The sequence below is a fragment of the Leucopleurus acutus genome, assembly GCF_964270905.1.
Source record: "Leucopleurus acutus genome assembly, chromosome: 13".
NCBI classification, from domain to species: Eukaryota; Metazoa; Chordata; class Mammalia; order Artiodactyla; family Delphinidae; genus Leucopleurus; species Leucopleurus acutus.
Genome location: NC_139155.1, coordinates 64,781,133 through 64,806,757, shown reverse-complemented (window position 1 = coordinate 64,806,757; position 25,625 = coordinate 64,781,133). Strand labels below are relative to the sequence as shown.

The 25,625-nt window shown below is 58.2% G+C and overlaps 1 protein-coding gene across 1 annotated transcript; it reads left to right on the top strand.

Annotated features, from left to right (window-relative positions):
* The first annotated feature begins 3,791 nt into the window (after window positions 1-3,791).
* Window positions 3,792-21,770, top strand: TOP3B (DNA topoisomerase III beta). Its single transcript, XM_082852632.1, has 18 exons — window positions 3,792-3,846; window positions 7,873-8,050; window positions 9,105-9,236; window positions 10,283-10,389; window positions 10,930-11,004; window positions 12,125-12,321; window positions 12,708-12,864; window positions 13,596-13,709; window positions 15,106-15,196; window positions 15,900-16,054; window positions 16,159-16,264; window positions 16,934-17,080; window positions 17,162-17,335; window positions 18,759-18,887; window positions 19,286-19,435; window positions 19,784-19,884; window positions 20,388-20,589; window positions 21,237-21,770. The coding sequence occupies exons 2-18, from the start codon at window positions 7,981-7,983 to the stop codon at window positions 21,713-21,715; spliced, it is 2,586 nt and encodes an 861-aa protein (XP_082708758.1). The 5' UTR covers window positions 3,792-3,846; window positions 7,873-7,980; the 3' UTR covers window positions 21,716-21,770.
* The last annotated feature ends 3,855 nt before the right edge of the window (window positions 21,771-25,625 follow it).

The following is a 25,625-nucleotide window of genomic DNA, read 5'->3' as shown; positions in this document are numbered from 1 at the left end:
GCTGTGGAGGGCGGGGCCTAAGCAAGGGCGAGGTTTGGGCGGTTGGCAGAGCCAATGCTCAGGACCCACAGGGCTGGAAAAGGCCCTGGGAGCTGTGGGGGGTGGGGCTTAGGCTCAAGGAACAGAAGGGGCCCAGGCGTGCCCCCCAACCCTGGTCTCAGAGGGCAGAGGACCTCACCTGGGAGCCCAGCAGGCTTCCTGGACTCCAGTGGGAGGGACAAATGCCCTCCTCTACTCTCCTGCTCCTCTGGTCTGGGGTCTGGGAGGGCCCCTCCTGCCTGCCTCTCCTGATCTCCCTGGCCTCAGGGGTGCTGATCCTGCCTGGCCTTCACTTTTCCTCCCCCCTCAGCCCCCCTACATCCTACTGGTTCACTCTGGGGTTCTTCCCGTCTCCTTGGGCGTCAGAGTCCCCCACCAGCAGCTGGCAGGTGCCCTAGTTGTGGGGAGACGCTAACTCCGCATCTTCCCACACTGCCATCCTGACTCTGCCTTCCCTTTATTTCTGATAAAATAATTTGTCTCTCTGTTCTTTTGGGTGTGGAATCCGTGTCCTCCCTCCCCCACCCCCTGCATCATCAGGGAGCCTGAGATATTGGCAGACAAGAAACCTGGGGGCTGGTTGATCAGGCCCCAGGGACAGCCCCACCAGGCCCCTGCTGCCCCAGGGCATGGGCCTGGATTCTACCACTGCTCTGCCCCAGGCCCATGCCACCCCATAGAATAACACCCACTGACATCCTCAGAAGGAAATGGACAGTTGGGTTGGAAATGGGAAACGATGGAGAACAACCCAGTCCAGGGGAGGGTGAGACTTAAAGGAATAACATTAATAAATTTACGCCCATAAAATTGACCACAAAGATGAAATAGACAAATTCCTTGGAAATCAGTTTCCCAAAAGAAACAGAAGAATACATAGTAAATCTAAAATGTCCTATATCTGCTAAAGAAACAATGTCTGGGACTTTCCTGGTGTCACAGTGGTTAAGAATTTGCCTGCCAATACAGGGGACATGGGTTCCAGCCCTGGTCTGGGAAGATCCCATATGCTGCGGCACAACTAAGCTCATGGGCCACAATTACTGAGCCTGGGCTCTAGAGCCTGCTAGCCACAACTACTGAGCCCGTGTACCACAACTACTGAAGCCTGAGCACCTAGAGCCTGTGCTCCACAACAAGAGAAGTCACCGCAATGAGAAGCCCATGCATCACAACAAAGATTAGCCCCCGCCGGCCGCAACTAGGGAAAGCACGCATGCAGCAACGAAGACTCAATGCAGCCAAAAATAAGTAAGTAAATAAATAAATGAAAAATATTTTTTAAAAAAAGAAACAGAATCTCTAAATTTTTCAGTTTTCCCCCCAAGAAAGCCCCATGTCTAGATGGCTTCCCTATGAATTTCCCTAAGCATTTAAAGCCCTAGCACTAGCCCTACTGAGGCCCCACTGCTCGAGGTGAGCAGCCCGGCTCACCTGCTCCCCCCAGTGAAGAGGGGAGGTCCTCTCTGTGCAGATCAGCTCCCCTCCTTAGCGCCGGGCCCACCCTCCCTGCGTTCTGTCAAGATGGCCCCGCGAAGGGTGGCCTGGGCAGGCACTGGAAGGCAGCGCTGGGCCCCTGGGGCACTGAGCACCTGGAGGCAGGAGTTGGTGCCCCTGTGCAACGGCCTCTGCATCTCTCAGGGACGTGCCCACAGCGCCCCCTTATGCTTACGAAAAGGTATTACATGGCAAATTCAACCCTTAACAGGAGCGTTTAGGAGAGAGTACCTGTTAGAAATGTTCCTTGTTGGAGAGATAAACTAGGAGTTTGGGATTAACATATATACACTACTATATATAAAATAGATAAATGACAAGGACCTACTGCATAGCACAGGGAACTATATTCAGTATCTTGTAATAACCTAAAATGGAAAAGAATCTGAAAACGAATATATATAGGTCCAGCCAAACTGACTTCCAAGTATAAAAGTCACAGTGGTTTATGGTATATCAATATGCCATAGTTAGCCACAAAGGCAGACATGCACGTGGAGCTGACATAAGTAAGATCTGAGTACAAGAAACAGGAAAATGCCTTCTGGGATTCAGCTGCCTAGTTTTGAAACTTGGCTCTGTCATTTACACCTGTGTGACCTGTTTCCTCATAAAATCAAGATAATAACAATATCTCGTCCCTAATGTTGCAATGAGAATCAAATGCGTTAAAAATAGAGATGTGCCTAGAACAGAGTAAGCATGGGGTGGTGTTGACTTTTCTTTTTTTTTTTTTACCGCGCTGTGATCCTAGTTCCCCCACCAGGGATCAAACCTGCGCTGCCCACGTTGGAAGCACAGAGTCTTAACTACTGGACTGCCAGGGAAGTCCTGGTGTAGACTATTAACAGAACTATGAAGATCATGGTCCAGCCTGTGCCCAATCAGAGAGAATAGAGACCCAGGAGCTCTCAGCCATATCATCCACCAAACCCAGCACCCATGCATAAGTAAGGAGGGTCTAAGGGTCCCTCTGACTCTGAGTCATTTGTCCACGTAAATGTCACCCGGACAGCCTGACGGCAGCTCCCTGGGAGGTCTGTGGGGAAGACTCAGCTGCAGGGCTGCCCAGGCACAGAGCACAGGCCAGCTGCAGTTTCTCAGCGCTGATGGAGACCCTCAGGCTTCCAGAGCCGACCACTCAGCCGACCACTCGGCCCTAGCACGCGGGGGCCACACAGCCCCCTGTGGGTCCAGGCCTCAAGTCCTTCCCCCTGCTCTGCAGAATGAACCCCTGCGCTGGGTTAAATGATGGAGCTCTGGTTTTGCCTCTCTGCCAGCTGGTGGCACCCGGGATCCAACATTAGCCCTGGACTCCTTAAGTGGGGGCTGTGTGGAGACAGACTGTAAGGTGGCAGGGTGGGGGCCAGGAGAGAGATGGATCAGGATGATGGCAGCCAAGGCAGGGATGATTGATAGGATCTCAAATATATTTTGAACATAGTGATAGATAACGGGTGAGAAAAAGAGAGGAATCCAGGATGCCTGCAGGCACTGGGCTTGAGCAACCAGGACGATGGAGTTGCCATTTTGGAGATGGAGAACCTGCCAAGGAATGGGTTTGCACCAGGAGTTCTTTTTTGAAAGTGAAATCTCACTGTGACTCAATTTTTTGGCATTTCTCAATCTTAATTTGACTGTAGAATTTTCCTTTTTCCAGACTGTAAGGGCTAGTCTTCCAATAAAGGCAAGTTGGGGGAAATGTCTAAGGTAGCAAAGGAATTGTGTGCACGGTATTATTTAAAAGATATTAAAATAAAGCCACGAAAATTATTTTTAACCTTCCATAAACCTATTGCTGTAACACAAAAAATTACTTTTATTTTCCAATTCATCTTCCAGATATGTTTTACATAGTTCATTCACTCATTCCACAAATGTTTATAGCATTGAAAGAAGCCTGCTATACACGCATCTGTAGTTTTTAGTTTTTAGTTTAATTATTAGCAGTATATATGTTTTCAGGCTTAACATCCAGTTTTCATCTTTGTAGGTAATTATTATTGCCTCCCCGCGGCGAGGAAGAACGGGGTGGAGGGCTTGGGGACCCCGGCCAGGGTGGGGTTTGGGGACCTCTGCGGACCCAGGCCGGGAGGGCTCGGGTGGGGTTTGGGGACCCGTGTGGACCCCGCGTGCTAGGGCCGACTGGAGGACGTGCCCCGGAACGCGCGAGGCTCGGAACCTGTGGACGCGGGCGTGCGGCGCCGGAGGGCAGAGGGGGACGCCGTCCGCAGACGGACCCGGAAGCAGGTCGCCTCCGGCCGCCGGGAGCAGGAGGCGGAGCGGAGCGGAACGGAACCCGGGACGCGGGTGAGCGACGAACGGCGAGCAGCGGGCGGAGGGCGGCTCGGGTTGTGGGCCGAGCCCCGCCGCTGGGAGCTGGTCCCCGCCGGGCTCTGCATTCTCGGCGCCTCCTACCGGGCCAGTGGGTTCGGGGAGTGACCGGAGGGAGCAGGCGCTGCGGCTGGAGCCCCTCCGCGCCGAGTCCCCCGCAGCCCCCCAAGGCGGGGTCCGCGTCGCAGGCGGGGACAGAGGCCGCGCCGCGTCGGGCAGGGTCGGGGTCCAGGCGTCGCCCGCCGCCCCCCGCCCGGTCCGGTCTGGAGGGCGCCGGGCTGTGTTTCTCTGAGTAGTTGGTGTAGACGCGGGGGGTGGGGTGCAGAGGGCACTTTTGTGGACAAATTAGCTGGAATCCTGGGAAGTATTTTCTCACAGTGGCCTCGTCTTCCTTCTTTGTCGCTCAGCCTGTGAGAGCAGGACGTGAGAAAGTCACCCCAACGCGGGCTTAGTGACCAGCGAGCCATAGAGTCCCTAGAGACTTGCCAAAGATCACTGGCACTAGTCTGTATTGTTCTGAACCTCAGTCTACTCATAGTTTAAAAAGTTACAGCATAGGCTTCGTAGGGTTGCTAGAAAGATTAAACAAAGTAGCGTTTACAGCTGTAGCGTGCCTGCAAGAGAGGAGCTTAAGAAAGGGTTCTTTCCCTGACTCCATATAGGTGTTTGCTAAAGTCACTAAGGTGGGAAATCCTAGGCCTGTAAATGCCGTGCGGACCACTGCTAGGCCTCCACTCCCAAGCTGAATCCACCTGTGCATAAGACACTGACATGGAAGGACTTTATCCACTGTGTCTCCCAAGGACACATACCATTGTGGTATTGCTGGTGAGTTGACAGGCTAACCTCTACTCTCCTTGACTTTCAGTCCTCTTAATTACAGCCCTAATTTGGGGTGTTTGCTGTCAACATCCTCTTAGCACTTGCTAATCTCCCTTTTTGAAATAAGGGGACAAACTTCAGGCTCAGAGCTTTGGCAGGCAACAAGATCAAACTTGACAGACCATGTAGGTTACTGGAAAGAATCTAGTTCTGGTTATTGATTATAGGCTTTCAGCTCCTAAGAGGCTATGAAATTTCCCTTTTTTATATATTTAAGCTTTTTCTTCAAGGCAGAAACTTAAGTGAATAATAATGTTGGTAAGGCAGAGGTATTAAGATGATGTATAAATGAAGTTTGCAAGCCACTGCTCTCAGCTTCTGTTCTCATTGGCTTCCATTTTGAAATTGGAGATGTGCCTTAATGGAAAAATAGGGAGGCCCCAAGATTATCACAGGCAGTTAATCAGTTAAGACTGCCAAAATCTTTTAAAAGGTGGAACCTGGTGCAGTTTAAAAAGAAAAAAGAAAAAAAAAAAAACGTACCTGGCTGGAAGTAAGGAAGCATGAGTTTCAGCCCCAACTTGGTAAATTTCCCAGCTTACCTTTGGCAAATCGCTTTCTCTGGGTCTTAGTTTGTTCTCTCTTGTGATGGTTGTACTGGATCATCACCAAGACTCCTTCCCCCAGGATTCCATGATTCCATGATTCCATGATTCCATATCCTTAAAGAAAGTGATTTTTTCCCCCTAATAAAGCAGTGGTACTCAGGAGGTTACAAAGTACTCATGCAGTAGTGGAGTATAAACTGTTAAACCAGAAGCCCTGTTTCTTTAGAGCCAGAGCTGCTGGAGACAGGCCACATATCAACTGTGGAATAGCAACTACACAGTGACAGGTGGACAGGTGCTCTGAAATTGGGACTGATGCTGATGTGACTTTTGTGACTGTCCAATTGTATCCCTTGTCCTGGATAAATGAGGTAATCCCTTTGAAGATGCTAGGGCAAAATGTTTGTCTCTAAAGGGATCTTTACAGAAGAATATGTTAATTATTTACTGGAAGAGTATTTAGGATCCTTAGGTATGAAGGGGAGTAGTGAAGATGTAAAACTTCCAGAAACACCATGGAAAAAAGAACACTGAGGGGCTTCCCTGGTGGCGCAGTGGTTAGGAATCCACCTGCCAATGCAGGGGATACCGGTTCGAGCCCTGGTCCAGGAAGTTCCCACATGCCATGGAGCAACTAAGCCCAAGCGCCGCAACTACTGAGCCTGCGCTCTAGAGCCCGCGAGCCACAACTGCTGATGCCCGCGCACCTAGAGTCCATGCTCCATGACAGAAGCCACCGCAGTGAGAAGCCCACGCACCGCAACAAAGAGTAGCCCCCACTCACTGCAACTAGAGAAAGCCTGCACGCAGCAACGAAGACCCAACGCAGCCAAAAATAAATTTTTTTAAAAAAAGAAAAAAGAACATTGGATAGGTGAAATGTTTGCAATACTCTCACAGATTTAAAGTCGGTTTTTCAATTTTAGACATCAAAGAAAGTATTTTTATTATTCACTTTGCAGTTAAAATTGCTCTTTTATTTATTCAGTCAGTATTTGCTCATCGTCTGTTACTTGTCATTAGAGTAACAGCCCTGTCCTCTTGGAGTTTACGTACGTTCTAGGAACTGTGAGACGAAAAAATAAATGCGTAGCCGGAGAGGCTCTCGGGTATAGTGGTCGGTGCTGTAGGGAAGCAAAGCAGGGCTGCCGCCCCCCCCAGGATGCTCACAGAGGCTGGACAGGATGAGGACTGCGCATGTGTGTTTAAGTCCTGCCGCTTGATCTCTGGTCTTCCCGACCCTACAATTCCTGCCGTGGGGCAGCACAGCACCTCCACCGAGGGCACTGGCAGGACAATTACACCATAATTGCTGGCTGCTCTTGTGACGCAGAAGTGAGAAAACCTAAGGGAACGTTTTAGGATAAGTCCTTCCTACTTTGGAAGGGATGAGAAACTCCCTTTGCTGCCAGTTCCCTTCTGGCCTCTGGCTTCTGTGGGTGAGGGAAGGGGAGTCCCTGGGCCGCCTTGAAACTCTGCCCCTGGACACTGCACAGCTCATGCCTGCCCTGTGCCACCCCTGCTCTGCCCCTCGTGGCACAGGGCGACACACTGAGCGTGCAGTGGGTGCTCTGTAAATCATGTGGGATCCCTGAGCTCGTCCCTGGATGTGGGGCTGCTATGGCCACACGCTCGTAGTTTTGAGAGATGTCATCAAGTCGCTCCGGTCAAATTCCACCAGCCACATCCGGGTCTGCCTGCCCCCCAGCCCCATCACCTGCGGCCCTTGCTGGTGACATAAGTACAGGCCTGTTCTAGCTGTACTTTGCTTTGGGGAATGTTTTGGACATCAGGTCATACCGTAAAGGGCTAATTTCCTCATTTTCTAAACGACTCCTAAAATAAGACAGCAACCCTCTTGGAAAAAATGGGTACAACTATGAATAAACAGCTCACAGAAAAGGATCCATCCTGTCTTTCCCTAAAAGAGGGAGAATCCTTTAAAGAAGAGTTAGTGCCTGAGCCGGGCCTTTGACAGTAGAGCTGCCTTCCCCAGGATCCGTGGAACATTCCAGGCAAACAGATGTATTTTTTTCTTTAGAGGACAATGTCCAATTTAACCAGCCAGACCCTGGCCTGCAAAGTGAGAGGTGGGGCAGGGCAAGTGGGGAGGTAGGTCAGGGCCTTTTGCGAAGGGTCTCTCGAGCTCTGCTGGGGGCTGGATCTCCTGGCCAGTGGGTCTCAGCCCGGTCGGGAGTCAGGAGGACATGGGTGCCCAGCCTGGGCATCTGCATTGGGTAAAGTGCCCAGGGCACCCTCATGCTCAGCCCAGGTGAGGATGCCGTCTCAGCCCTGGGGGTACACGACGGCTCCTCGGGAGGGGGGCCAGGCCCAAAGGCCCCCAGGGCTTCCTAGCGTGGATCCGGGGACAAAATCAGCCTGGGGTCATGGGGCCACCTCATCTTTTCAAGCAAAGCCGTGGTCCCGATCCGGTTCAGTTGCCCTAGGCAGTTGTCTGTCAGGTGCCTTCAGGTTTCCCTGAGTTTCTTTTTCTTGCCTTGGGTTTGTTTTGTTCTTTAAAGTGAGAGGTTCCACTGGAAGCATCGTTGTTTTCTGCATGTCTTTTCTCTAGGAGTTGGCATGGCAGCAGCGTGACGCTGCCCTAGGTCAGTGTGTGAGCTGTTTCACTGCCATTTCCCTGAGAGCAGAGTGAGGCAGGGTGCTGGCAGCCTGAGACAAGATGAAGACGGTGCTCATGGTGGCTGAGAAGCCGTCCTTGGCCCAGTCCATCGCCAGAATCCTCTCTCGAGGTAGGAGGGCAACCCCGGCGCGCTCAACGGCTTTGATCTGTGAGCGTGGGCGTTCCTGCTCTGCAGGTCAATCCTTTCTTCTTCCTAAGCAACCCCAGCCCCCTGGAGTCAAGTCTGTTCAGGACAGCAGGTGTGGATGAAGCCCTCGGTCACTTAGTCACTTAGTCCCTGTGGGGTGGGATTACTGCCATGCTGAGCGTGAGCCGGGGCTCCCACAAGGTGCAGGCGCAGCTGGCAGCACATGGCAGGCAGGCCACTGGACGAGTGCTGTGCCAGGCAGGGTGGTCGGTCACGAGCAGCAGAAACAAGCCCTGCTAACTTGAGCAGAAAGAGTCCACTGGAAGGACCCCACCCGGCCTAGTCTGCTGAGGCCATGCCGTGGGCATCAGCACCACCGCCCTGTGGACGCCCCGCTGCAGCTGCACCCACGCCCCTCACGCCACTTGATGGTGCCATGAGGCTGAGCCGTGCCCCTGAGACCGCAGGGCACTGGGAAATAGAACACCTGCCCTTGCCTCACCCTAGCCCCTGGGTGGTTGGTGGGTGCTGGGGACCCAGAGATGGCAGGCGTCCACCTTGACCTCCCCTCAGTCCAGCGGCTGAAGGAAGAGGAGACCCCAGGGCAGCAGGCTGAGAAGTCATCTGAAGGGGAGGGGAGACCCCAGAAGTGCCCGGTCCCCAGAGGCCAAGAAAGTTCAGGGAAAGGGCCATTGTTTGGGAGTGGAGAGGTCACCCTGAAGTTCGATAGTTAGGGGGTCTTTCGGGAACCTCTGAGTAGGGTTTAAAAGGGGCAGAAACCAGATTCAGGAGTGAATACAGAAATGCAGAGAACGACCCAAGAGTGTCTGCTCTTGAGCGTCCAGAGGGGGCGCTCTCGGCCCCCACACACAGCCAGCTCTGCGTGTTTCCCCTGAGAGCCACTAGATCTCTCAGCACCCGGTGACTGCTGCTGCCTGAGGAATGTTGTCACTGACCACTGTGGGGAGGGGACCCCGGCCCTCCAAGAGGCAGCGTCAGGGCCCCGGGTCCCCGCATGGCTGTGCTTCTCCTGCAGGGAGCATGTCCTCACGCAAAGGGCTGAACGGGACATGCTCAGTGCACGAGTACACCGGGACCTTCACTGGCCAGCTGGTCCGCTTCAAGATGACGTCCGTCTGTGGTCATGTGATGACCCTGGACTTCCTGGGTGAGCCCCTGCCCCCCTGCCCACCTTCCATTGCACTGAGGAGCCCTGCCTGGTGCTGCCCAGGGTCCAGTTGGAGCCCAGGGCAGGCTCCGGGCAGAGAGGTTTGTCCAGAACCCATGAGTCCTGAGGCCAGCAGACTGGAGAGCTGACTTGGGGTCCCTGTCCCAGTGGTGCCCCTTGGTCACTGTGTGCCCTGCACCTTCCTGTGCAGAGTGGAGGCAGTGGTCCCCACCTGAGCAGGGACCTGGCCCGTGTAGGCATTCCACAGAGGGCTGCTGCCCCTCCAAGTATGACCTTTGTCCCACAGTCAGTCAGTGGTGATTGGAAGGCCAGCATCAGTGACCCAGTGGGGCTGGGTGCAGGGTCGCAGTTGATGTGGGTCCGACCTAGGCTCTGACCCTCGCTGCACCGGAGCTGGGCCTCCGTGCACTTCTGCTTCTTGTGTGTGAAGGGTCTGAGATCAGTGCCGTCACCTCCCAGGACTGTTTGAGGCCCCAGTGGGGCGGGAGGTGCAGCACTGAGCGCGGGCCGCTCACAGCAGAGCCTCGGCAGTTCTTGCTCCCCTTGCAGCAGGGCATTCGGACCCTGAAGTCAGGGAGCTGGGGCTTGAACTTGGCTGTGTCTGACCAGCAAGGCCTAGAAGGAAGCCTACAGGCTGGGCGTGTGAGGCCGAACGCCAAGTAGAGAAGTGTGGGGGATGTGCTGGATGGGGGGCCTGAGGACACTGAGGCCCCCCGGGATCCGCTGAGCACCTATCGGGGGCCGGCAAAGTGCTGGGCGGGGAGAGGGTACAGAAACCTGCTGGAGGAGGAGACAGGGCATGAGTGGCAGTGAGACCACCAGGAGCGGTGCCCCCAGCCACAGAGAACATCCGGGAGCAGCTCCCACGCGCGGCTCAAGTGTGTTGTCGGCTCACAGCTCAGGCGAAGGGAGGCCCTGCTCTGGGCAAAGGGTTCTCCGAGCCTCCCCCTCCCCACCCTCCTCCTGGGGTCCAAGTCCCAGGAAGCGTGAAGTGTGATTCGGACGTCCAATGCCTGTGTTTGTAGGAAAGTACAACAAGTGGGACAAGGTGGACCCCGCCGAGCTGTTCAGCCAGGCCCCAACGGAGAAGAAGGAGGCCAACCCCAAGCTGAACATGGTGAAGTTCCTGCAGGTGCGTCCTGAGCGTGAGGGAGCACCCTCAGCCCGCCCCCCCACCCCCGCCAGGTGCCCTTAGGCCCACTCCTCCCCCACAGTCAGCCTGGGCTCCCTGGCACCCGGGGCAACATCCTGCTTTTAAAATAGTTTGGTGGTGGTGATTTCCTAATTTTAAAACAAATGCATACATGTGATGAAAATTAGAAAATACAAGTAAGTAAAAAAAAAAATTAATTATAATCTCACTATCCAAGACAACTACTGTTAATACTTAGTTATTTCATTTTAGCTTTTTTTTAAATGCAGTTTTGGAGGTTAAGATCACGTGGCATTTATAACTTTTTTGTCCAAAAAACAGCAGTTCTGAACTAAATTCTTTGCTGAGAGGCTAAGCCAGCCTGACTGTAGCCAGCTCCTTGGCTCAGCCTGGGCCCTGCCCCGGGCTCCAGGGCTCAGGGTGATCGGGGGCCGGGCTCTGCTCCGCCAGCCGGGCGGGGGCACCATTGGCAGGCACTGGGGGCCGAGGCAGGTGTGATTCCCCATGTGCTGTGCTCAGGTGGAGGGCAAAGGCTGTGACTACATCGTACTGTGGCTGGACTGCGACAAGGAGGGAGAGAACATCTGCTTCGAGGTGAGGGGGCTGGGGGTGCATACATCGGCCTTCCCGCCGCTGTCATGCCACTCCTGGCACTGATGCTGCCAGGGTAACCATGGCACTGGCTTAAATTCTGGTGATTCTGTAGATATTTTAAGATGCATGGGCTCTGCCCAGGGGAGGGAGTGTCCCTTTGCCTGAAGGGCACATTGTGAGGAAGCTGCGGCAGGATTTCCTAGATGGAGGACTGCCTGGAGGAGAGGGTGGGTTCTGAGCATCGCACCCTCCCAGCGCCATGCAGGGACCTTCAGCCAGTGCTGCTTGACACCCTTTCACATACCTCCTTCTCCCCCCGCCCCCCAAGCTGTGCCCTCCCGCCTCCCGTCTCCGCCAGCCCCCAGGCGCCCCCCCTCAGACTGGAATCAGGTGGCAGCTCCCAGGCCTGCCTCCCGCAGGAGCCCCTCAGGCTGGAACACCCCAGCTCTCACCTGGGACCTGGCACCTCAGGAAACTGTTCCCAGACACCCCTCTCCCGACGCCTCCCCTGCAGGGCTGCTTCTCCCCAGGGACCTTTGCGTCTGGGGTGGAGAATGTTGGCAGCTCACAGGCTTTCTCCCCTCAGAAACGGAGCCACTCCCTCCCCATAAGGAAGCTGCATGGCCAGGCTCCAGCGGCGACTCCCCTCCCGCTGCACGGCCTTCACTAACTCTTAGTGAGTCTGGGCTCCAGGCCCCCCAGGTCCCCCACCCTGCTCTAGTCCTGAGATGCACCAGCCCCCACTCCTATCCACTGCGTTTTCTTCTTCTTTTCCCTTCTCTGTCTTTCCTCCAGTCTCTGGAAAGTCTCCCAAATCCCCTCGGCCCTCCCAGCACTCCCTCCTCTAGAAGGTGGGAAAGTGGGTGGATCGGGGTGGACTTGGAGGCTGGGGTCCCTTGTGTCCCCTGCAGTAGTGCCTCCTAGTTTGGGTGTGGAAACCACTGTAGGAAGAGAGGGGGCGGCAGTAGGAAGGGGGTTTGAACACAGCAGTGGACAGAAGGAAAGGAAGCGCATGGCAGGAGGCCCGTGGAGACTGAGGCTCCAGGAGGAGGGGGCAGTGGAGGGGGCCTGGCACCCAGGTGAGGTGAGGTGTGGGCGTTACAGCCGGCCGCCTCCCCAGGTCCTGGATGCGGTGCTGCCTGTCATGAATCAGGCCCACAGTGGCGAGAAGACAGTGTTCCGGGCCCGGTTCAGCTCCATCACAGACACAGACATCTGCACTGCCATGGTCCGCCTGGGTGAGCCCGACCACAACGAGGCACTCTCAGTGGATGCGCGGCAGGAGCTGGACCTGCGCATCGGCTGCGCCTTCACCAGGTGCTGCCCGCCCCCTGGCCAGGCCACTGCCTCGCCTGGCTCCCGGCCTCCCCACAGGCCTGGTCGGCGACAGGAGATTGTCAGCATTTTTAAATCCCCAAGAAAACTGTCTCTTTAGCTGACGCAGACCACAGAGGTCCCCTCTCGACAAGCAGGGTGGGCAGGTCTTGAGGGGGTGGAGGGGCACGGAATAAAATAGGGCTTCCGGCCAGGGTGAACAGAGCCTCTGCTCTTCCCTTTCCATCTTTTGAGCAGGGAGCAGTTGCCTTGGTCTCCTCCCATACCCGCCAGCCAGCCTCCTGCCCGACTCCCACGGGCAGCTAACGATGGTATTTGAGTGAATGTGTGACCAAAATGTCCTCCTCTCCCCCCAACCCCCTTTATAGGTTTCAGACTAAATACTTCCAGGGGAAATACGGCAACCTAGACAGCTCGCTCATCTCCTTCGGGCCATGCCAGACCCCCACGCTGGGCTTCTGTGTGGAGAGACATGATAAAATCCAGTCCTTCAAACCGGAGACCTACTGGGTGCTGCAGGCCAAGGTTCACTTCCTTTTCCTGTTCATGCTGGGTCTTTCCGGGTTTGGGTATGGATTCTGAGAGCCTCCATCATCATTGTCATAGTCCCCAGGCCAAGGGCACAGCTGTGGGTGGCTGTCCCACCAGGAAGTGGTTGCAGGTGCCCAGGGAAGGGCCCCCAGCCTTCGTGGAGGCCGCAGGACAAGGCCAGGCCTGGACGCTCTGGCAGCTCAGGGTGAGGTCACCCGCCAGGCCCACAGTTGGGGTGGTCAGGTCCAAGGACTGGACTGAGGGCCACGAGCTGCTGACTTTCGAGCTTCTAAGAAGTCTTGGAACCCCTGCTCCAAGTAAAAAGGAAGGTTTTTGTAAGATTTAGAGCATAATACAGAGCTGCTTCAGTCAACACAGGGCTGGGGTCTCCTAGGTGGGGCCACATCTAGTGCCACCGGGGCTTAGGGGATGAGAGGTGGGGGCCCCGGCGCTCCCTAAGGACACCTCAGCCTCGGCTTGGGGCTCCCCTCGTGAGGCCGTCTGGCTAATCTCAGCAAGGAGGCCTCGTGTCAGAGCAGCCTCCACTTGGGGAGGGGCTGGGCCTCAACCTGCACACCTGCGGCTGTTCACCTGAACAGGTACAGCCGAGAGACTTCAGAGGCAGGGCCCAGGCGAGGACCAGCTCTGTCTGCCCCGATTCTCCCTGCTGGCACTGGCTCACCTGGATGCTTTCTCTCCCGGGCTCTCCTGTTCCCCTCCTGCAGGTGGATGCCGATAAGGACCGATCCCTCCTTTTGGACTGGGACCGAGTGCGTGTGTTCGACCGGGAGATCGCACAGATGTTCCTGAACATGACCAAGCTGGAGAAGGAGGCCCAGGTGGGCTGCTCCACCCACATCAGTCCCATCTGCCTTGGGGGGGCCTCAGAAGACTCTGCTGACCTAGGCTTATATCTTTCTCTGCCTTTCTGGAACACAGACACTTTTTAGACAGAAGAATGGTTACTCACGACACGCTCCCACTAAGAAACTCCTTCCCAGGCCGTAGCTGCCGTGCACCACGTGCCTGCTCTGAGCCCTCCATGTGCCCTGTGGGCATTACCTCCTTTGGGAGCATTCCACCCATATGTCCCTTTTCTGTGACACCTCAGGCTAGCAACTAGAGGCCCCTACGCACATCAAGAACCCGCCCAGGTCCCACAGCCAGCACGGGCGTCTCTGGGTCATCAGCTTTCGTGGCCTTCACGTGCTACGTTTCTTACTCAGGTTTTCACGAATTGGAAAGCATGGGCTGCGTGGCTGTTAGGAAGAGGTTGATGCCACCTGGCAACTGGCTGGCCGCATGGGTGGGGGCATGTCTGCGGCTGTGGCAGCTTATGCCTTGCAGTCATGACGGCCCCCGTGTCACTGAGGCTCGCCTGGCCTCCTTCAGCCGCCTTCTCTCGTCCTTCCTGAACCTTCCTGGGCATCCCCTTGCTGAGGGCAGTTGACTCAGGCCCCAGAGCTTCACCTAAAGCTGCCCCGTGCTTCTGCCCGCAGTGGCCACCCCGTCTGAGTGCCCCCTCCCCCTGCCCGGGATCCAAGCTGCCCCTGCTGCACAGACACCACTTGGCCTCAGTGTTAGCCCCACATCTGTCCGGAATTCAGGGGGCACGGCCCTGGCCAGGTCCACGTGAGGTTGGCAGGGGTGAGGGGTGGCGGTTGAGAGGTTTGGATTGTTTTTGCCACAGACAAAGTGGTCACTCTTCTGACAGCTGCTCAGCCCAGAGGCTGACGGTTGGTTACTCACCACCGTTTTCCTTAAAGTGCATGGTATTCACCAAGTTCCAAAGTGGTTACCTACTTTTAGAAGTTAGGAGATTTCACATAAAAAATCCCAATTTCCAGCTTCTCCTGTCAAATTGGCAGGTGTAGCAACACTAGTGGGTGTAGTGAGGGGTAAACAGCTGCCCCTGTGACAAGCCCTCACCCCACGGCCCCCTGGGCCCCCCGCCAGCCCCGCAGCCTGGCAGACGCTGGCTCCTGTTGGGTTTCAAATATGCAGCCCTTTCTCCTGACTCTTCCCCCTTTTCTCCAGGTTTTCTGTTTCCCTGGAAAAGAATTTTCTTTCATTTTTCCTTCCTGGGCCTGAACAAATGTTCATTCAAGTCCTGAGTCCGCTGTGAAGAGAACTGGAGAAGCTGGGAGGGTAAAAGAGTCTAGACCCTTGGCCACATGTCCTGAGTCTGTCATGGCGTCTCCCTGCACCCATGCGTGAATCTATTCTGTCCCCCAGGTGGAGGCCATGAGCAGGAAGGAGAAGGCCAAGCAGAGGCCACTGGCCCTGAACACCGTGGAGATGCTGCGTGTGGCCAGCTCTTCCCTGGGTGAGTGTGGACGTTGCCTCAAAGCCCCCAGGAGACTTCTTGAGGCAGGCACGTGGCGTCTTGACAGTAGCGATTGTGATGATGGCTGCTACCTGAGGGGGACAGCTGCAGTGGCATCCCTGGTGCAGGGAGAGAGGCCAGGTGTGGGCGGGGCACTCGACAGGTGTGACAGCTGTGACATGGCCCTGAGCCTCGTTTCTACCATAGCGAGAAGGTTGTGCTAGAAGGTTGGTCTGGAGCTGGCAGCCTCCAGGCATTGGTGGCCCCTCTGCAGCCTCAGGAAACCGTGGGCACCATCCTCTCAGGGCAGCACCTCCAGGGATGCTCGAGGGGCAGCGATGACATGGAGTGACCGCTCGCTGAGGCCAGCTTCTGCAGGTTGGGGAGGAGCAGGAGCATGAACCCCATCAGTGCCCTGCAGCGCTGTGAGCGCGGATGCGCCTGGGGGCTCAGGACGGAGGGCGCATGTGGACCATAGGGCATGGGTGTGACCCCAGGCCGAGTAGGACACAGGCGCTCTGAAGGCCACGTTCAGCAGTATGGCTGCCAGCGTCTCGAGGATGACCCCTGCTGTCCCTGCCCTGGTGGGGGAGCTTGGCCTTGGATCAGGCCGTGTGGCCCCCACCTCCCAGGAGCCTGGGCACCTGGCCCAGGGGTGCCTGCTCTCCTGGCGTCCGGGCTGCTGAGCCTGCATGTCCGGCAGGGATGGGCCCACAGCACGCCATGCAGACAGCAGAGCGGCTCTACACGCAGGGCTACATCAGCTACCCGCGCACCGAGACCACCCACTACCCCGAGAGCTTCGACCTGAAGGGGCCTCTGCGGCAACAGGCCAACCACCCCTACTGGGCTGACATGGTGAGGCCAGGACCCCACGGGCCAGGCCAGGATGGGCAGCCACTCCTTCCGTGTGGGTTGGCAGCCTTGCTCAGCTCATGCCTTGCTCCGGGCTTTCCTCTCAGGTGAAGCGGTTGTTAGCGGAAGGTATCAACCGCCCACGGAAAGGCCACGATGCTGGCGACCATCCCCCCATTACCCCCATGAAGTCTGCCACGGAGGCTGAATTAGGTATGGGGGCTCCCCTCAGAAGTTTGCGCATGCACGAACACACGCGTGCACGTGCGTGCGCTTCAAGCTTCCCAGGAGGGCCGGGTGAGGAGCTTTGGCTACATGGCACCTTTGGACGGGGTCAGGCCCCATCAGCAGTGTGGGCCCCCACTGGCCCCGGCTGCAGTGAAGGGGCCACCTGAAGGTTGTGCTCTGTCGCCATGGATGGGACAGGAGTGAAGTGGTGGCGGCAGGTGTGTGATGTGCGGGCAGGCGCTGGAGCAGGCCAGGCAGGAGACCACAGATGGAGTGGGATGAGACCGGGGCAGGGTGACAGGCTCAACCATGGAGTGTCCTTACTTCCCACCCTCGAGGCCCTGCTGGTGGCCTGCGTGCTGGGAGAAGGCAGGAGAGGGAGACAAGAGCCCCTGTGCGCAGCCCCAGTCTGAAGCGATGGTGGCAGGTCACTTATGGGGTAGGTTGGGCCCTGAAGCGCAGTCCCATCCAGAAGCAGAGCCTGAAAGAGCCACCGAGGCCTGGAGATGCTTGCAGTCCTTCTTGTGTGTCCCCTCCCCCTTGGAGGGCTTAGAGCAGGCCAGCCCTGGCGCCCACACCCTGCTGCTGCTGGAGCACGAGTGCTGGGGCTGCTTGGAGCCAGAGCCCGGCACTGAGCAGCCGCGCCTTTTGCAGGCGGCGAGGCCTGGCGGCTGTACGAGTACATCACCAGGCACTTCATCGCCACAGTCAGCCATGACTGCAAGTACCTGCAGAGCACCATCTCCTTCCGGATCGGGCCTGAGCACTTCACCTGCACAGGCAAGACCGTCATCTCCCCAGGTAGGTGGAGCCAGGCGGGTGCCTCTCCCACCTCTGCGGCCATGGCCACCGGCCCTGAGTGTTGGCGCCCGGTCTCCACAGGTTTCACAGAGATCATGCCTTGGCAGAGTGTGCCCCTGGAGGAGAGCCTGCCCACCTGCCAGAGGGGCGACACCTTCGCCGTGGCTGAGGTCAAGATGCTGGAGAAGCAGACGAGCCCCCCTGACTACCTGACGGAGGCTGAGCTCATCACGCTCATGGAGAAGCACGGCATCGGTGCGTCTGGGCCCAGGGCTCCCATCCCAGGGCTGGGGCCCAGTGTGGCCAGCTGAGCCTGCAGGGTGGCCACGGGCAGGCCCTCGCCAGGGCCTCCACCTCAGGACCTGGCCTTGCCTATAAAGGCCAACACGCACCCTTACAGGTACTAACTACCACCCCCAGAGCTGAGTGTTGGCCCAGGTTGCCAGTGACTCACCCACAGGGAGGACACAAAACTCAGAACAAATTCACAAGGCGACAGGAAAGCCAAGTTCCCACGGCACTGCTTCCCTGCGAGGGGAGTGGACATGCCCCACCCGGGGAGCTTTGAGCTCAAAAGTGGGGTCGCTGATGCACATGTCTCACGGGCGAGGGTCTCTCCCAGTCCCCAGGCCCAGGGCTGTGGCCTGAGGCCTCACACCCCGGGGGATGGCCTTGTGCCAGTGCCGCCTCCCCAGGTGGTGCTTGCTCCGAGGGGCTCTGCCTGTTCCCTGATGGGCTGCCCAGCTCACCGGGCCCCTCACGGTTGACAGGCTCTGGAGGGCTGTAGGACAACCAGGCCACGGTATCTGGACTCTGTTCCATCACTAACAGTCTCGCGGGTGCCTTGCCAGGGAGCCTCTTACCTGTGCCTGGGGTCCTGGTGACAGTGGTGGCCTTACCAGGAGAGCTGGGCTGCTGCTTCCAGGGGCCTGGGTGCCTGCAGTGGGTCCTGGTGGTCCTCAGCCTGCTGCGGGTGTGGGCGCCGCTCACCCAGCACCCTCTGCCGCTTCTCGTTGACGGGACGTCCGTGGCTTCTCGTGGCCACACACTAGACAGTGTCACGGACCTCCTGACAGCGGTTAAGGGCGGCCCTGTTGACCAGGGGCCTCGGGGCTGTGGCCCGAGTGCAGGAGGTGCCGCGGGAGTGTACGGTGCAGCACTGCAGAGCCACATGGGGCTCAGAGCCTGGCCCACCTCATCCCGCCAGCCATGGACCTCGGGGAGCAGTAAAGGCAGCATCTGGCAGTGCCAGACAACCTAGATGTCTTTGGGGCAGGTGCACCCTGCAGCTGGGAGCCTGCCCTGGGGGCTGATCACGAGGGACCGGGAGCCAGCAAGTGGGCAAACCCGGGCAGGTTTTGGAGGGACAATTTGTCAGGGAGGCTCCTCTGCATTTGGGGGGCTGGGACCTTGGTTCTGGAAAGGTGTGGGTGCCACAGGGTCAAGACAGGGAGAGGCCAAGGAGGGCACGTTTCCAGATGTGAGGGGCAGACCAAGCTCTGTGACTTTGGTGGAGTTCCTTAGTCTCTCTGAGCTGGGAACATCGACGCTGGGTTCACAGGACAGCCCAGAAAAGGCCTGTGGTGTGGTGCCCAGGGGCAGGGCTGAGAACCGGGGGCCACAAGGCAGGCGGGGGTGAAGGGGGAGCCAAGTCTGACAGGGCCCTGCTGTGTCTCAGGGACGGATGCCAGCATCCCCGTACACATCAACAACATCTGCCAGCGTAACTACGTGGTCGTGGAGAGTGGGCGCCGACTCAAGCCCACCAACCTTGGTATTGTACTGGTGCACGGCTATTACAAGATTGGTGAGTCCAGCTGCCAGGCGCCTCCCCTCACAGACCCGGCCCTGCAGTGAGCCCGCAACTCCCACCACAAGGAGGCCGCTCCGGCCACTCCTAGGACCTGCCGTAGCAGGGCTGATGGACACGTGGGTGTGTGTCAGGGTCCAAAAGGGGGGACGTGGGCTCTTCCCTGCAGACTGGGCCCTGGGGTCCTTGCTGCAGTGCCGTCTGTCTGTCCTGAGGAGTCCTGAGGGGCCCATGGGAGATGGAGTACAGACCCCACCCAAGCAGCTTCATCCTGTCACGCTGTCCTGGAGACGGGGTGTCCTGGCCACTCTACACGGGATGCCGGGGGAGATCACAGGTGGGGGCAGCCCTGGCCCCGTGGCATGAGGGCTCACAGTGCGTCCCCTACTCCGCAGATGCGGAGCTAGTGCTCCCCACCATTCGCAGTGCAGTAGAGAAGCAGCTGAACCTGATCGCCCAGGGTAAAGCCGACTACCGCCAGGTCCTGGGCCACACCCTGGACGTCTTCAAGAGGAAGTTCCACTACTTCGTGGACTCCATTGCGGGTGAGGCCCGCCTCTCCCCTGCTCGCCGGCCAGAGGACCCTGGTCAGGGCTGCCGCCTCCAGCAGCGATACCAGCTCCCAGATCCAGGCTCTGGGCTCCAGGCCATTGTCGGGATTACAGAGCGAGTGCAGTGACAGCACATGCAGCACACTCGGCTCGTGTGACAAACAGGGCTGCCGCTTGCCGCGCAGTTACTGACGCAAAGACCCCCACCCTCAGGGGTGGCCGTATTTACCCTCAGACTCTTGGCCCCGTGCGGTAGCTCCCTCAAGCCTGCCCGGTATACCGGCTGTCGTGGAGGTGGGCACCCCGGGGTCGGGGTGTGAGTCCCGCCCTGCTCACTTTCAGGCATGGATGAGCTGATGGAGGTGTCCTTCTCGCCCCTGGCGGCCACCGGCAAGCCCCTTTCCCGCTGTGGGAAGTGCCACCGGTTCATGAAGTACATCCAGGTAGGGGGGGAGGGGCCGGGACACACGGGGCAGGTGTGCACAGATGGGCGGTCTTGCCACCCCGCGGGCCTTGCTCCAGCTGCTTTCACACGGAGTGACGTGGGGGGCCTGGGCAGCTTTGCCAACAAACCCCCACCGCTGCCCCCAGCAGCACGTAAGCCATTAGGCCACTGAAACACGCACTGTCCATGTTCTCTTGACAACATGTTCCTTGCTGTCACGGATACTTGCTGTGCAGGGATTTTAGCACCTTTGTGTACGTGTGGAGCAAGTGTTCTGAGATTCAGTGACCAGGGATCCTTGCCTGAGAGGTCCTGGTGATACTCCATGCTATGTGCTACCTACACGTTATGCGTTAGCATCACGCACTGTGTTACGTTATAGGTGTTACACGTTATGTTTTACATGTTCCGTAGCCTATGTCTCGGGGAGAATGAGGGTGGGCAGGAGGGTCAGCAGCCCCAGCAAACCTGTGACCACCCCCCCCCCCGACTTTGCCACAGGCCAAGCCAAGCCGCCTGCACTGCTCCCACTGCGATGAGACCTACACCCTCCCCCAGAATGGCACCATCAAGCTCTACAAGGAGCTCCGGTGCCCGCTGGACGACTTCGAGCTGGTTCTGTGGTCATCAGGCTCGCGGGGCAAGAGCTACCCGCTGTGCCCATATTGCTCCAACCACCCACCCTTCCGAGACATGAAGAAAGGTGAGCTGTTCCCTCCCTAGCCAGCTCGCCTGTCCCCCGGGCGCCTGTGGTCCCTCCTTAGCACCAGCCCTGCTCATGCCACACTGGACTCTGAAGGGACCCCGCGCCTACCATTCCTGAGTTCCCTGCACAGGGCCCCAAGGACCCAGGTGTGCTCGGGCACTGCTCAGGGCCCAGCCGGCCAGTCTGCCGCTTTCTGCCTAGTCGCGATTGGATGGTTGACCGTAGTCAGATCACTTGTGATCTGGGCAGTGGGCGTGCTCCTGGGCTGGGGGGAGTGAGAGGATGCAGTGGGAGGGGGCTGCCCCCAGCAAGGGGTGAGCCCTCAGTCACCACCTTTCTCAGGGAGACCCATCCCTGCCCTCCAGCAGCTTACAGGGCAGCAGATGGCCCCACCTGGGCCACGGGGAGCAAAGTAAAGGGGGGGTGGACTTGGCTGGAGGCCGTCCGGAAGCTGTCTGGAAACCTCAGAGTAGGGGGACGTCAAAGGTCAAGGAGGTCTCAGAGAAGTAGAGCCCAGGGCCGGCATGCACAGGGCGAGAGGAGTGCAATCTGCTGGGATGAGGGTTGGGGTGGAGGTCCCGAGGGTGGGTGGGCGGGCAGGTGGGTGTGCATAATGGTACACCCCCCCGCACCCCCCCCCCCAGGCACAGGCTGCAACGAGTGCACACACCCCACCTGCCAGCACTCACTGAGCATGCTGGGCATTGGCCAGTGCGTGGAGTGCGAGAGCGGTGTGCTGGTGCTCGACCCCACCTCAGGCCCCAAGTGGCGGGTGGCCTGCAACAGGTGCAATGTGGTGGCGCACTGCTTCGAGAATGCCCACCGCGTGCGTGTGTCTGCCGACACCTGCGGCACCTGCGAGGCCGCACTGCTGGACGTCGACTTCAACAAGGCCAGGTCCCCACTGCCGGGTGACGGCACGCAGCACACGGGCTGCGTCTTCTGCGACCCTGTCTTCCAGGAGCTGGTGGAGCTGAAGCACGCAGCCTCCTGCCACCCCATGCACCGCGGGCCTGGGAGGAGGCAGGGCCGGGGCCGGGGCCGGGGCCGGAGGCCAGCGGGGAAGCCAGGCACCAGGAGACCCAAGGACAAGATGTCGGCCCTGGCCGCCTACTTCGTGTGACGGCCCTGCCCAGGCTCTGCATGGCGTCCTCTGGGTTACAGAAATCATTAAACACATTGTCTTCTCCAGAACGAGCAGCTTGCGGGACCTTGCCTGCTGTCAGAGGGTTGTGCCCGTCCCCCATTGGCCCTCCGGCCCCGTCCGCTCGCCTGTCCCTCATCCTGCACACGCCCCCTTAGTGTCCGCTCTGCCCGCATCCTGCAGGGAGGCCACCACACACGGAACGGGGAGCAGACCCAGTCCGAGACTCCTGTCACGTTCTAGTGCATGTGAGACACGGCACAGTAACTGTGTGCATGCCTTGGGGGTAGCCCAGGTGCCTGGAAGGCAGGAAGCCACCAGCTGCCCACCACCAGCTGTTCTAGGTGGGAGGAGGCGGCTGGGAGAAGCTTCCCTGGATGTTGGCCCTCACTCCCACCCACTGCCCCGGGCCAGACCCCTGCTCCCCACTTGGCGTCTGGGAGCGGGTCTGAGCGTGGGGCCTACACCCTCAGGGCCCATTCCCATTTCAGTTCTCAAACACCCGTCCTTTCAAACAGAGGCAGGCAGCAGTTTACATGAGGGAATCGCCCACGTGCCAGGTGGAGAAAGTACCCCACAAGCCACACCGCCCTGCGGGCCGCCTGCCACCTGCCCCCTTCCCAAGCCTGCTCTACCCGAGGGGCACTTACATCAGGCCTCCACACTTTGGGATTTCACCCCCTGCCCAGGCTCCACCGCAAGAAGAGGCTCCATGAAACACCTCTCGGAGCCTGTGCAAGGGGCAGTCAGAACCATGCTGCCCACACACGGACCACTACCTCAGTTGTAGATTTACCCTAGAGGCTGGAACTCAGGGGCTGGGTGGGCTGGGTGTTGTGGGGAGGCTCCTTTCCCAAGGGCAGGAGCGGAGCTGGGAGCTGAGGCGGAATGGAATGTAGTGGGGAGGGATTGACGGAAGCCACAGGGCACGAGTTGGCTCACCGGCATGTCCTTGGCCCAGCACCCGCCAATAGGAGGCAAACTCCTGGCCAAGCGGCAGTGTCTCGCTTCCCCGTCATCTCCCAGCACCAGCCTTGAATGGAATCAGTGCTCCGAGGAGTCTAGTGTGGGCCCTGCTGAGGAAGCCCATGGGTGTGTCAGCATTCATGGGCTTTGCAATGTGGAGTCCTGTCCCAGGACTGCCTCACCCACACTGTGGTTCTCAGACTTCACCCTTTACTCATTCTGATGCAAGTGGTCCTGGGCACACAGAAACCCTGAGGCGGGGTCGCACAACAGCACTAGGAGATAGGTTGGTTGCTATTGTCCCCGTTTTTCTGGTAAAGAAACGGCACAGGGCATCTAAGGAACATGTTCAAGGTCACAGGTCCTAAGAAGTAGCCACGGGCCTTGCTGGGGTCACCATGGTGATGGACAGGTTATAGGGTCTAGGAAGGTGTGAGGAGGAGAATGGGATGAGCAGCACCCGCTCCACCCTGCTTCCTCTGCCCAGGCACCCCCTACCTTCCACACCCACCCCCTCCCCAGACGGTGTCCTTTCATATCTGCCAACTGCTTGTTCTCCAGACCCTCCTGTTAGTGAACCTTAGTTCCTGGGATGGACAAAAGCCATGTGTGGGCCTGGAGGTCAGGTGGGCAGGGCCCCAGTGGGGCTTCTGAGAGCTCTTCCTCCATTAAAAGTTTAAATTATGCTTTACAATTGCATTGATATAAAGATGAATATATTAATATTATATACTAAGACATTTTCTTTGATCTAAAAGTTCATTTATCTTTTCTGGCATTAAAACATTTTCTGGGAATTCCCTAGCGGTCCAGTGGTTAGGACTCTGTGCCTCCACTGCAGGGGGCATGGATTTGATCCCTGATTGGGGGACTAAGATCTCACAAGCCACGTGGTGCAGCCAAAAACTATATTTTTTTTCCCTGGGCTTCTAAGGTGGCAGAAAAATGACCCCCAAAGATGTCCAGGTCCTTGTCCCTGGAACTGTGCTGTTAGATGACGTGGTGGAGGGGAGTCAGGGCTGCAGGTGGGATTAAGGTTGCTCATCTGACTTTAAAACAGATTATCCTGGGTCATCTGGGTGGCCCAAGGTCATCACAAGGGTCTTTTCGGTTCTGGCTTTGAAGGTGGGAGGGGCCATGAGCCAAGGGGCGGGGCAGTTAGAAGCTGAAAAAGGAGGGAGAACCTTCTCCCCTAGAGCTCCCAGAAAGGAAGGCACCCTAATGACCCTTGAACTAGCCCATTGAGACCTTACTGGCTTCTGATCTTCAGACCTGTAGATATTAAATGTGTGTGTTTGTGGCCATTGGAAGCTAACCGTCCCTAAAAGTGTCGTGGGCCCTGGGCAGTGTGGGCTCGCATCCCTGTTCTGCTGCTAACCGTCTGTTGACTGCGCAAGTTGCTTAATTTCTGGGCACCGCCCCATCTACACAGCCACCACAGGTAGAGACCTGATGCAATGGCCGGGATGCAGGCCGCAGGTGCGCTCGCCCTGAGGGTGGGGCCGCCGGCGCGCGCAGCGGGCCGCCAGGAGGCAGCAGAGGCCGGCCCCCTCCCGCCTGGGCCCGACTGCGCCTGCGCGGCGTCCGCGGTGGCCGGACGGGAAGTGGGCGGGGTCGGCTGGGAGCGGCTAGAGGGCGCCGGGCGGCCGAGTGGCAGGTGAGGACCGTGGGGACCCGGGGTGCAGCGGGGCGCGGGCGGGGTGCTGACGCGCCCGGGGAGGCTCCGGCGGCGGCGCCAGGGGTGCAGGGGCGGGTTGGGGAGATGGGGGGGCCGAGATGGGGAACCGCGAGGGCCTGGGAGCCGAGTGGGGGCTGAAGAGCAGGGGCAGCAGCCGGGACCCGGGGAGCCCGGGGCGGGCTTCGGGGCTGCGCGCCCAGGGTGCAGCGGTGGGGGTTGGGCCCGCGGGGGTGTGGCCGAGCCGGGGGGCCGAGGGCCGTGAAGGAGGATGGGGTGCTGAGGGTTGACGTGCCCCCAATGCTTGGGTTTTCTCCTTCCCCTCCGCCCGCATGGGAGCATCTGGCCGGGCCCCTGCCCAGACCCCTACCCCAGAAGCCCCCGCACCTTTGCCGGACTGCAGCTCTGCCCCAGCACCTCCACCCCTGGCCTGCCCCCACCCGGCCCTCCCCCAAGCGTATTTAAGGTGTTTTAGTTAAAGCCAGTGCTTGGGCTACAGCAGCTTTAGCGAGACGCGTATGAGATTGAACCTCCGGTAGGGAGGCCATAGCTCCAGCAGTGCAGCTGTGTGACTTCAGGCAAGCCCCTTAGCCTCTCTGTGCAACAGGGAGATATGGCAGCTGATTGTAGGGATTTTAGTGCAGGGCTTAACATAGTGGGGCCTAGTCAATGGTGATGGACGCCTCCCCGCAGCCTTCCACTCAGCTGGACACATGTCTTGAGTGACATGTCCTGAGTGACACATCCTAATGACATTCCCTGGCGCGAGTTCTGTGGGTGAGCTGTGCTCCCACCATGGGAGATAGAACATGAAGCTCACTGCTGGCTTTTGTGCCACATCCGGCCTATTGTCACAGTTCACTCTTCCTCCTGCAACTGAGCTGGAAATGACAAAGGCGTGGGAAGACCCCACCTGATTCCGGCTTTGCCATTTCCTGCTTGTGTGGCCTCAGGTTGCTGACCTTCCCTGAGTCTGTTCCTTCATTGCAACCTGGCTGAGTCCAACAGCGTGTACTCAGCATAGTTGTGAGAGGTAAACAGGATGCAGGCCACTCTGCAAACCTCCACATGTTCATTCCTAGAATTCCTTTGTGATATGGCCTGAAGCCAGCCCTGTCCTTAGGACCTGTTCGCTGCCCACCACCTTTAGTAGAGTGTCTTAACTTCCTCTTTCAAGGGGCCAGGCCTCAGGCTGCACCTCCCAGCCCACACCATCCGCTGCGGGGTGTTGGGAGGAGGCCGACACCT